Raw genomic sequence first — 12,360 nt, 5'->3', positions numbered from 1 at the left:
GTGAAGATGAATGACACAAGAAACCTGCTTTGCTCAACAATGAACTGAAATGATATTCCCTGCAATACCTTTGCAAGAATTCATTCCCAGTTATGTTTTCTTATACCTGAGCACAATGATGCCTATAGATATTGCTGTGTTGTTGATGCAAGATTCAGGAAAATAAGTGTCCAAGTCTAATATGATTTCTATTGAAGATTAAATTAAAAGGACACCACTCTCATACAAGAGAACAAACATTTACTGGGAGGTGGACTGTTTTAGAGAACGGGATTCTTCCCTAAAACCAAGGACTTACACAAGAGAGAGGAAACACAAGGCTTTCTGAGTGCGTTACCATAGAACTGAGCAGATGACGTGTTCAGTCTCAACCATGCATTCCTGTAATCCAGTGCCTGTTTGCACTTCTGTGTGTTTGGTTAAATGTGTGTGTGTGTGTGTGTGTGTGTGTTGTGTGTATGCATCTATTTGTGTATGTGTGTGTGTTTGTATGTAGGTTATGTGATTGCATGTATGTGTGTGTGTGTGTGTGTGGGGGGGGGGTGTTGTATGGAGGCTATATGATTGCATGTGTGTGTGTGTGTGTGTGTGTGTGTGTGTAGAAACTAGTCTATCCTGGAGACTGTCTGGGTGTGTGTCTCTCATGATCAGTGATTCACCCCACTCCACTTGCGTGTGTTTACTGTAAACACAGACGTCCACACCCCAGTAACAGTGAAACAGCTAGCCATTTGCAAAAAAGCCATCACCATCATTCTCTTTTTTCTTTCTTTCCTTCTTTCTTTCCCTCTCTCTATCTTTCTCTCTCAGTTACTTTCTTCTCTCCTTCTCTATCTTCACCTTCATCTCTCTCTCTCTCTCTCTCTCTCTCTCTCTCTCTCTCTCTCTCTCTCTCTCTCTCTCTCCCTCCCTCTCTCACATACATACACATAGGGATGTAGTGGTAAAATAAGAGGTGGGTAAACTATGAATTCTGTGAGGTGGATTGTGTTGTGCGGTATCAGATTTTTCAGAACATGTTTGATGATGGTGGAGGTTATTGTCCAATGTGTATAACAATATCAGTGATATTAAATGGTTCCTAGAGTGTACATATTGTGAATGTGGATAATACAGTGTGATTTTTGAATATTAAAAGTTGCAATTGGTGAATAAACTATTATGAGAGGTAGATAAACTCTAATAAGAGGTTGATAAACTTTATTTCTGAAATTTCAGAGGTGGATAAACTGTGATTACTTGCATTTAGCCTCCACTACATCCCTGCACACACACTCACACACACACACACACACACACACACACACACACACACACACACACACACACACACACACACACACATCAGGAGCTTTCCAAACTAAGGTTACAGCAACAGGGTCTGCAAGCAACAAAAAAGTAACAACTACTGGACCAACTACTGCAACAAAAAAGTAACAACTACTGGACCAACTACTGCAGAAAAAAACAAAAGGAGAAAGAAACAGCGACATAGGAAGTGAGTTTGTTAAAACCGCATCCAGCAAACAAACAACACAAAAAAAATACAGCTGACGATGCTCTTTATCTGAGAAGTTGTGGTTCCACACAAACAACGTTGTTACACTGAGACATGTGTAAAAGTAAACATCACAACACTCTATTTGTGTGCAAAATAATTACATCAAAATAGGCTGATATTGTGGTGTGTGTTATCTGTCCAACACAGAGGATACAAAATGCTACTCATAATGTGTCTAGAGGAGGTATTAACAAAGATAATCATGGTTAACTGGGTGGCCCTGTTTATCTTAGTGCACATTTTGCTGTCACAGAACCTTCTGAAAAGCAAAATTAGGAATTATTTAGATGACAAAATAAAAACTAAACTCCTAAATAAAGTTGCATATTGTGTAACCTTGTACAAATGAGAAACATTTGTGAGTTTTTCTCCAAAAAATGATTATTTTGTTTGTTAGTTTGTTTGTGTTCGTTAACAGCAGAATTGCATAAGACCCAAAATGCTCCCTCTAAAAAGTCTAAAAAAAAACCTTTCCAATTCACAGTGGGCCTCCTCAAGAAACAAGAAAAACGAACAAGTAAACAGGCCAAAGAGGAACTCCGAATGATAGCAGTCTCTCCAGTGCTGCAGTGGCCAGTGACTGATTGTCCATCCCTAAATGACAGTCCTAGAATTATTGTTACATCCTCTGCTGATGTTTGGCATGTTTCTTTCACATGTTTCTTAGAATTCTCCTTATGAACGTTATGAACGACAGTCCCTCACACTTTCTGTTTCTTTCAAACTCAAAGAAATACACAAATACTGTGTCTGGTTGGGTTTTCTGTACTCTTTTCAATGTGACAACTGGAGAGGAGGGAGGTTTCATTCTCAGTGAAATACAGTGCCCACCTGGAGCAGACCATGGGGGAGGGGAGAGCCAATGCACCAACAGCAAAACATGTTGATGAGAGGCTTTCACCTCTGGCTTTTGACCTTTGACCCATTCCACTGGCTACAGTCAACTGGCTTGGGAAACTGTGGGCCCGTCCACACAACGCTGTTTTTTTTAACAAGGTTTTTTAATCGGTTAGGCCTTGCGTCCACATGACCCTGGTATTTTAGGAGGCCGTAACTGATCTTTTTTGAAACCAGGTTCCAAAGATTTTTTTTTTTTTTTTTTTAAACGCCGGTTAGCTTTTGCCATGTGGAAGTCATGGAAGTCTATGGCAGCCCATAGAACCGTCTGGTCAAAAGTTGTGAAATTTGGCACACTGATTGGGGACAGTCCAATAATTAATTGAACCAAGTTTCATGCCGGCACCTTGAGTTCTCTAGCGCCACCAACAGGCCAAAGTTGGACGTGCGTTCACGCACGTAACTTTTGACCCGTATGCCCGATTGTCAAAATGAGGTATTGTTCGAATCCTTAGACCAAGCCGAGTTCAACGCATCCTATGACGTCAATTTCCGCCATGATGGATTTTCCGCCATTTTGGATTTCATCAAAAACACTTAAAAGGTATCAGGGGTCACATATTTTCTCTGATTCCCACCAAATTTGACACAGATCATCTTCAGACCAAGCCTCATTCAACTCGTGCTTTTCGTCTTCGGAACTATTACCGTTCTCCCGTAACAGCCAATCGAAATTTGCGGCGAAGCCGCCAAACAGGAAGTGAGCTCATATCTCAGCAACCCTTGCAGTTATCAAAACCAAACTTGGTAGGTGGACTTATGACCCCATCAGGAGGACACTCAAGAAAGTTGGTGACCTTTGACCTCTAGGGGGCACTGTAATTTAGAAACATGCTTTTTGGCCTGTAGCTGCTGTTGTGCTTAGAATTAAAACGCACTAGTGATGTCTGGTAATACTGTTGGAGGTCCTTAGGCCGACCCAAGCCAACTTGTGATGTCATCGTAATTGATTCGGCCGTCATATTGGATTTAATCAAAAACATAAAAAAGTTTTTGCAGGTCACAGATTTCAGCTGATCCTCACCAAAATTGGCAGAGACCATCTTCAGACCATAACCTATCAATATATTGCTTTCTGGAACAATTGACAAAAGCATTCGCCCGTAACAGCAAATCGAAATTGGTGGCGAAGCCGCCAAACAGGAAGTGAGCTCATCTCAGCAACCCTGCCATGTATCATAACCAAACTTACTTCATGGATTCATGACCCCATTGAGGACGCTCAAAAACTTTGGTGACCTTTGACCTGTAGGGGGTGCTGCAATTAGCAATATTGCATTTTGTTCTGTAGTTGCTGATGTGTTTTATCAATCTTTTATTTTTTGATGTGAAACTGATGACAACATGTTCCATCCAGTTCATTAATGCGTGCGTGCAAGGGCGGGGCGGGGCAGGACGGGCAGGGGTGATCAGAGGTGGAAAAAGTACTAAAATATCATACTCAAGTAAAAGTACCAATACTTGGACGAAATATTACTCAAGTACAAGTAAAATTACCCATCTGAAAAATTACTCAAGTAAAAGTAATAAGTAGCTAATTTAAAATGTATTTTAAGTAAAAGTTACTTAGTTACATTTTTTTAAAAAAAAGAAAAATTGTTGAACGGGGCAGGGGATCTCTCCCATGTAGTGAAAATAGGACAACGGGTCATAAATCCAAAACTATTTAGTTTTTAATTAAAGAAAAATCTATACAAATGTATACACATGTAATGACAACAACACACATGACATTTAAGACCCAGACCATCCCATAAAACCTTTTCAAACAATCAATTGAAAGTGCCATAAATTGTTGGTTCTGGGGGACATCCTTCTTTTCTTCTAAACATAAACAACAGTTATTAATAAACAAATCAAGGCCCAATCAAGTATTTGACTCCAGAAATTACCAAAATAAAATCTCTCCCATTTAGTGAAAATAGGACAAGGGGGGTCATACTGGAAATCCAAACCTATTTTGTTTTTACTTAAAGAAAAATGTATACAAATACAATAACATAAAACATGTCACACATGCCATTTAAGACCCTTAGAAAGGTATAATGTGCAATTTTAGTTCAGACCATCCCATAAAACGTTTTCAAACAATCAATTGAAAGTAAAAGTGCCATAAATTGTTGGTTCTGAGGGCCATCCTTCTTTTCTTCAAACATTAACAACAGTTATTAATAAGCACTATACAAATGCAATAACATAAAACAGGCCACACATGACATTTAAGACCCTTATAAATGTATAATGTGCCATTTTTGTGCAGAACATCCCATAAAATGTTTTCAAACATCAATTGAAAGTGGAATTGCCATGAATTGTTCATTCAAAGGGCCATCCTTCTTTTAACATAAACAGTTATAATGCAAATCAAGGCTAAATCACGTGTTTTGACTCCATAAATGACCAAAATAGAACTAAAATCTCAATGTCAGGGACATTTCAGAAAAATAAAAGCAGAATAGCGCAACACTCTGATGGCAGGCTGGGCGTTTAATGTCTAAAGATAACGTCAAATAAACTTCTAACTAAAAAAATAGAAATGACACTCCCCCATTGTATATATGTCCACCTTAAAGGAGAAATCCAGTGAGTTTTCACATAGATCTGTTTCTCGAGGTCACAGAGTACTGCCGGTACGGAAAAAAAAAACCCTGAAAACAATTGGTTTTACCTAGCACGAGTTGTTACAGCCAGCAGCTAACACAACCAGGCATCTACAGTGCTACACTCTAGGGGCATGTTCATGAGCCTCCATCATGTTCATACACCCAGAGTGTAGCGCTGTAGCTGCCAGGCTGCGTTAGCTGCTGGCCGTAGCAACTCAAGCTAGGTAAAACCGGTTGTTTTCGTACCAGCAGCAGTACTCGTGACCTCGGAAAACGGAAATCTATGTGAAAACTCGTCGGATTTCTCCTTTAAGAGGGTTAGTCTACAAACTTCTTGTTAAGTTTGAGCAGCAGTTGATTTTCAAAGTTTGTTGTGCTCATCCTTGCTCGCTTTGCAGTGAACAGTAACCCGGCACAACTGAAAAGCCGCTCACAGGCAGCTGAGGCAGGAAGGCCCGTGTTGAGTTTCAGAGAGAGTTTTCTTATATTTGAAAATGAGTTCAGCAGATCCATATTGTCTGAGGCACAGGCTAGGTACCCCTCTAACTCCCCTGTACCTTCTGACTTTTTGGACTTCATTGAGGAGAAGAAATCATCTTCATCTGATGATTGTTGTCCAACTTGCTCCACCCCAGCCACTGCCATCTGGTCAAGGTGTTGTCTGACATAGTCCAGACCTTTTGAGTGACAAACAACAATATTTAGGACAATTAAGCTTTGATTAGTCTACCGAGAGTGCATCATAATGCAGAGAGTACCACAAATAGCAAAATAATCACCACCTGCGTGGAACCACCTGCAATAAACAATTAAATATCACAGTATGATATTATATCGTCATATCATACCTGTTTCAATTATATCAGGCCTCTCTGTCCAGGTGGTTTTGAACTTAGGTAAAAGTATTGCTGCAGCAATCAGTTCGGGGTCCTCCATCATCTCACCAAAACGCTTTTGGACACCATCCTGAATGGCTCTGATGAGTGGTAGACACAACTTGGAGGATGTCTCTTGCCTTCTGAGTTTTGCTTGCAGTTGAAAGATCACTGGAAGAAGCCACCCTAAGTGTGTGTTGGTCTCCGACTGAAGAATGTTTAAGGCCTTTACCAAAGGTTTCATCACTGAGCAATACTCGGTTAGGAAAGCAATTTCTGCTTGACTCAACCTGTATAACAGATCAAGAACATACAATTGGTTGCATATAAAGCAGGAAAAGTTTGAAATGGAAATCTAATTGAACAATTCCATACAACTGGAAAATACGGAAATATACAAGGTAGCTTCATGCACCGTTTTTCAGCTGTCATTAATTTGTCATTTGTTATAAACATTTCATACTGATGTAATGCTAATTAAAACTTACATTTTCAATTTGAATTCTTCACAAACATTCCTGATTGCCTCCTCCCCTTTCTCTTGTATGATCCGTATGATTCTCTCCACGGCCATGAACGTTGAATTCCACCGTGTTTGATTTGGCCGAATGAGCTGGAGCTGGCAATTATCTTCCACAACTTCTGCTGCCATGTATGAACGACCCGTCTTGTTCCACATGGCTTGGCATTTCCCAAAGGCTGCACGTGATAGCCTCTTGTATGTATCGTTCTTCTTTTCTGCCATGTCAGCATCTGTTGTGGCAACTAAGTTTAACAAGTGGCATGCACACCTTTGGTGTGTGGGAAGCTGGTACTCTAAACCATTGTCTTTCTCCAGGATGCTGCAGGTGTCTAGGTAGTTGACATGGGCCTCCTCAGAAGAATCTTGGTCGGATTCTTCATCCTCAGACTGGCTCTGCTCACCAAACACACTAAATGCTTTAATGAAGTTCGAGCCACTATCTGTGGTGGTTCTTACCACTTTCCCCCTTATTCGATATTGACAGTGTATTTCATCAAGTGCACCTGCAACGACATCAAAGGTGTGGGACCCTTTTAGTCTCTTGCATGCCAGTGCAGCGGATCTCCTCTCTAAGGTTCCCTCATCTATCCAATGAGCTGTTACCCCAATGAAACTTTGCTGGTGCGCTGTCCAACAATCTGTGGTGGTGGCAACATAGCTGACTTCACTAAGTTCCAATATCATATTTTTCCTCATTTGATTAGCAGATCCCTCTATTCTAGTCCGGACTGTGGGTCTGGAAATGACCTTGATGTGGGGATTGAGTGTCACTACTAGCTCTTTAAAAGCAGGTTGTTCAACTAAAGAAAATGCATGAAGACCCTCGCAAATTAACTTAATAATGAGCTTGTCGATCTTTCCCTGTGTCACACGGCGGTTGCCTCCCACTGACATTGCATCTGATATTTTCGCTTGCTTGCTTGGTTTTGGTGCTTGTGGATTTGGGGTTTGATGGCCCCTCTTTGCATGATTAAAAGCCGTCATCTTAGATGGATGTTTCCTCTGTGAAGAAAGAAAAGGCTTTCATCAGTACATCAATCAATGTAGTGTTCATTACAACAGACCAAAATTAAAACATTGATAGATAAAAGTTTTCTATTTCTATAGTCATTACATTTTATCTATGACATTTCATAAAGAACACTACTTGCTAACAGAGATTCCTGAACAAATAAAAATAACCGTTAAAACAGTTTAAAGCGTAACTCTCGCCAAAATGCAACCTAGGGTCTTTATGTGAATGTACCCAAGTCAAACATTCGTATAAAAGCATCAAGGACGGAAGCGCCACTTTTAAGATTGACCATAGTCCTTTCAAGTCAAATGGCCTTTTGAATGGTAGTGCTATTTTTAAAACACTAAGAAAGCTCAACACAACATGAAACTTTACTCGAAGCATCACCAGGGTCTCTAAACATGAACTGAATCATTGAGAACATTCTCTGTGTACAGAGTTTACTAAAAAGAAAGGTTTTACACATCTCACGCAGTTGTTTTTCTTGCCAAAACCTTTCTTTTTAGACATTCTCTGGCGCCCAAAATGCGTTGCATTATGGCTGCCGAGTGGAAGGATTTGCCTAAAAGAACATTGACTACATTCTGCTCTTAGAAACTGTAAGTGCCAAGTGACTAGAATGCTAACCTGACAATTATCAATGTCACAGCAGGCAAAGTGCCTCATACTACAATTCTCTAAAAAAAAATATTTCGGTGGGCCCCAGCCTATTTGTTCAACCGAGGCTCATGTTCACAGCTCAGACTAGCAACCTACAGACTACCTTCTACACACCCGTATGAGCTAATTAGAAGTATGTGAATTAATTTAGCCAGTGTCCTACATAGCCTACGACTCTGTCCTACGGGTTGCTAGTGCTAGACAAAATTAGCAATGCCACGAAACAGGTTGTTTTGCTAATTGGCAATTTGCTATTAGTCATGAAAACTTTGTTTGAAGTACCAATGCACAAATACTTACCAAAACATGCTTCCGCAGATTAGATGTGGAGTTATTGAATGCTGCCAGTTCAGTCACCTTTGGCAGACACATCTGGCATTGCATGATGATACTGTTGGCCCTCTTGAATTTAAATGAAAAGCAGTCTTTCAAATGTGGCCAAGGATTTTCGTCGTTTTGGGCAGCAGAATTCAATGTTTCAGCTAGCATTTCTAGTGAAACGTTCTCTGAACCGTCGTCGCTCTCCTGATCCACCTCCATCTCGTTCCCAATCTCCTACAGAAAGACTTGGCGCCTGGTAGCCTAGATCTACATGATCACGTCACTCACTAGTGGTTCCGGGCGCGATTTTTTGTCTTCCTTTAGGTTTTCCTTAGTCAAAGTTTTTTTTTTTTTACTCAGTAACGGATGGGATTTGTAATGTAGCGAAATACAATACTTCACTCAAAACGTAATCAAGTAAAATTTAAATTACCGATTTTAAAAACTACTTGAAAAATACAAAATACACAAAAAACCTACTCAATACAGTAACTTGAGTAAATGTATTTCGTTACTTTCCACCTCTGGGGGTGATTAGGTGGGGGGCTGGCTGGCGGAGGCAGTGGCAATACCCTGTTTCAGCCCTACAAAATCAATTATGTTTTGATGTGAAAGTTGTTGAAAGTGTTGATGGCAGGAATCTGCTGAGTTCAATCTTGTCGCCGTGGCTACTCTGGCCTATTCTGCTTGGCGCCCTCATTGCTGCTTACAGCTAGTATAGTATAGTATAGTATATATACTTTTTTGATCCCGTGAGGGAAATTTGGTCTCTGCATTTAACCCAATCGGTGAATTAGTGAAACACACTGCACACAGTGAACACACAGTGAGGTGAAGCACACACTAATCCCGGCGCAGTGAGCTGCCTGCTTTAACAGCGGCGCTCGGGGAGCAGTGAGGGGTTAGGTGCCTTGCTCAAGGGCACTTCAGCCGCGGCCCACTGGTCGGGGCTCGAACCGCCAACCCTCCGGTTACAAGTCCAGAGTGCTAACCAGTGGGCCACGGCTGCCCAAAACCAGTGGGCCACGGCTTTGGGCTATATTTAGTTTTACCGTTGAATTGAGACTGAATTTCCCATAGTGTGCTTATCTCATGCGACTGCTTTTGAAATGTTTGTCTCTTCATCGCAAATTAATGTGAGGCCTCGGCACCGCTTCTGTCGGTTCCTCTACGTGTGGACGCACGTTTTTTTACCAGTGTCGTTAAAGGTGTGAAAGCGGCAAGACAAATATAACAGTTGGTTTTGTGTGAATGTGGCCTGTGTTGTGGGAAATGTTGTGTTGTGTCTCTCTCCCACCCATGACGGATGCCTTGGATGTATAGTGTACATTTTACTGCATCTGTCTAGCCTGGTGTGTGATTGTTTTTTGGTAAAAGGATATGCATGCAATATAATAGTAATATGACGTGAAACATTTACAGAAAAACTGTGACCATAGGCTAGATGACAAAATAAAAACAAAGTGGGTTACACCAGTTAGCCTAGCTCCCTTTTAGCTAAAGGGTAGCTAACAGGTCTAACCCACTTCCAATGAATTCTGATAAGCTAGGTTAATTGTGTCGGACTGGGTTATTGCACCCACAGAGAAGATATGTGGACTGCAAACCTAATTTCCCATAAAGTTGCCGTTCCTTTAAAGTCATTGCAAGCGCCAGAATCAGAGAAGTTTAAGTGGGTCTATCTTGAGAAAACTATCACTAACACACTTGATTCATTTATTTATTTATTCATTCATTTATTTTATCTTATATTATTTTGACTTAAGTAGGATCATTATTCTCAAGTCTTGCATTTAGCTTGATCCTTATATACTGCTGTACATACTGTCATCAATTCCATCATCTTGCTTTAAACATGCTATAAATAAATAAATGTCACTTGACTTGGCTTAATGTTCCATTAGATCATGTCAACGCTGGTGTGCAGAGAAATGAACCATCATAGTGTCAGCCTTTTCTTTGTTCCTCTGCAGAAGTCAGAGAGACCTGTCATCTATTTTGAAATTTCCTCTCAGAGAGAGAGAGAGAGAGAGAGAAGTACTCCTCTCAAGTCAGGTCAAGTCAAGTCAAGCAACATTGGCTCACTGAATCTCCATCAACCAATCAGGCGAACTAAACTCACTGTAAAAATAACATCTTTTTTTAACACTTGTGAATTTTGTGAACTTTCTACACACTGATGATTGGTTGTTGCTCAACAGAGGTTGGGACAAATAGTGACATCTGATGATCTCTCTCACAGTGTTTTCCCCTGATCATGATTGTTAACATTGGCTGGGGAAATACATTTGCTCCTAGCGCAGAAACAGACAGCTAGCTAATCTTTGTTTGTCTAACATGTTGCTGTGCAATACAGTTGTGTTCAAGGGATTCAACATGTCCATGCAAAGAATTAGCAGAACCAAATAATATAAGGACATAATTCCTCAACTTACTTGCTCTAGTAAATAATGTTAGATTCATAGTTGTAGTAATTATCTTCAAGCAATCAAGATGGAATAGTGACCATGTTTGGTATGTGTTTGCAAGGCAATTAAGCAGGCAAAGAGGCAATATACGGAAAAAATTGAGAGACAGCTGAGTGAAAACACAGAGTATGGCAGGGTATACATTCCATATCGGAACTCAAGGCAAGACCTAGCTGTACAACTGTTGTCTCGCCTACACTGCCAGATGAGCTGAATCTTTTTTATACCCGGTTTGAAACCCCCAACACGACCCCCCAGAGTAGTCCCTCTAGCAGTGGCAACACTGCCAATAACACACCAAGGACATTCCACATCACAGAGGGTGAAGTGCGACGTGTGTTTGAACAAGTGAACATCTGGAAAGCTACTGGGATTGGGATTCCTGGCCGGGTGATCAGAACATGCGCATCGTAACTTGCAGATGTGTTTGTGGATATTTCAACCGTTGTCTGTCTCTCTCTGTATTTCTTACTTTAAATCTTCTGCAATAGTGCCAATTCCCAAGAAGAGCAAAATCACGTGTCTAAATGATTGGTGGATCAGTTTGCTTATCGAGAAAATAGATCCACAGAGGATGCTATATCCACAGTACTCCACAACACACTCATGCATCTGGAAAATGACAACTCATATGTCAGAATGCTTCTCATTGACTGTAGCTCAGCATTCAACACAATAATCCCCTCTAGACTGGTCACAAAACTCAGCAGCCTTGGTTTTCCATCTGACCTCTGCAATCTCATCCTGGACTTCCTAAGTAACCGCCATCAGGTGGTTAGGATGGGGTCCATCACCTCCACTCCCCTAACCCTGATTACCGGAGCGCCCCAAGGCTGTGTGCTCAGCCCTCTTCTTTACTCACTGTACATATATGACTGCACACCATCACACCCGTCAAACCTCATTATCAAGTTCGCTGACAACACCACGGTAGTGGGCCTGATTAGAGGTGACAACGAGTTGCTGTACAGGGAGGAAGTGGAGAATCTGGTGCAATGGTGTCAGGAAAACAACTTGTCACCAAATGTGTCAAAAACAAAAGAGCTGGTGGTGGACTTTAGGAAGAGGAAGAGAGCTGAACTGGCTCCCCTGATGATTCAGGGGAATGCTGTGGAAAGGGTGAGGATAACCTCACCTGGGACCTACACACTACAGGAATAGTGGGGAAGGCCTAGCAACGCCTGTTCCACCTTAGGTGTTCTTAGGAAATTTGGTATGGGCCCCAATGTTCTCTGTGCCTTCTACCGGGGCACAATTGAAAGTGTCCTCACAGGGGCCATCACTAGAGGTGGGTCGGTTGCGAACAAACTAGTTCGTTCGAACGGGTCTTTAAAATGAACGACCTGAACTGGTTCGCCTTTCCAGTTCTTGTTTGTACTTTCGTTCGTCGCTGATCACACTGACTTACTGCTGCTGTGAATGCCTACGTCCCAGCTT

The 12,360-nt window shown here is 41.2% G+C and overlaps 1 protein-coding gene across 1 annotated transcript in view; it reads right to left on the bottom strand.

The window, feature by feature from the left end:
- The window catches only part of LOC121706993 (E3 SUMO-protein ligase ZBED1-like), a 9,105-nt gene extending 311 nt beyond the window's left edge, over positions 1-8,794 (bottom strand). The window contains exons 1-4 of the mRNA XM_042089187.1: positions 8,435-8,794; positions 6,425-7,461; positions 5,910-6,226; positions 5,619-5,738 (exon numbers count right to left, since the gene is read on the bottom strand). Of these exons, the coding sequence (XP_041945121.1) occupies positions 5,619-5,738; positions 5,910-6,226; positions 6,425-7,461; positions 8,435-8,674 (1,714 nt within the window). The 5' untranslated portion in view covers positions 8,675-8,794. The remainder of the gene's footprint in view (positions 1-5,618; positions 5,739-5,909; positions 6,227-6,424; positions 7,462-8,434) is intronic.
- Between the last annotated feature and the right edge of the window lie 3,566 nt (positions 8,795-12,360).

Source organism: Alosa sapidissima, chromosome 4 (assembly GCF_018492685.1).
Source record: "Alosa sapidissima isolate fAloSap1 chromosome 4, fAloSap1.pri, whole genome shotgun sequence".
In the NCBI taxonomy this organism is placed as follows: domain Eukaryota; kingdom Metazoa; phylum Chordata; class Actinopteri; order Clupeiformes; family Clupeidae; genus Alosa; species Alosa sapidissima.
The sequence above is the reverse complement of the archived record's forward strand: the minus strand, read 5'-3'. Positions and strand labels throughout refer to the sequence as shown.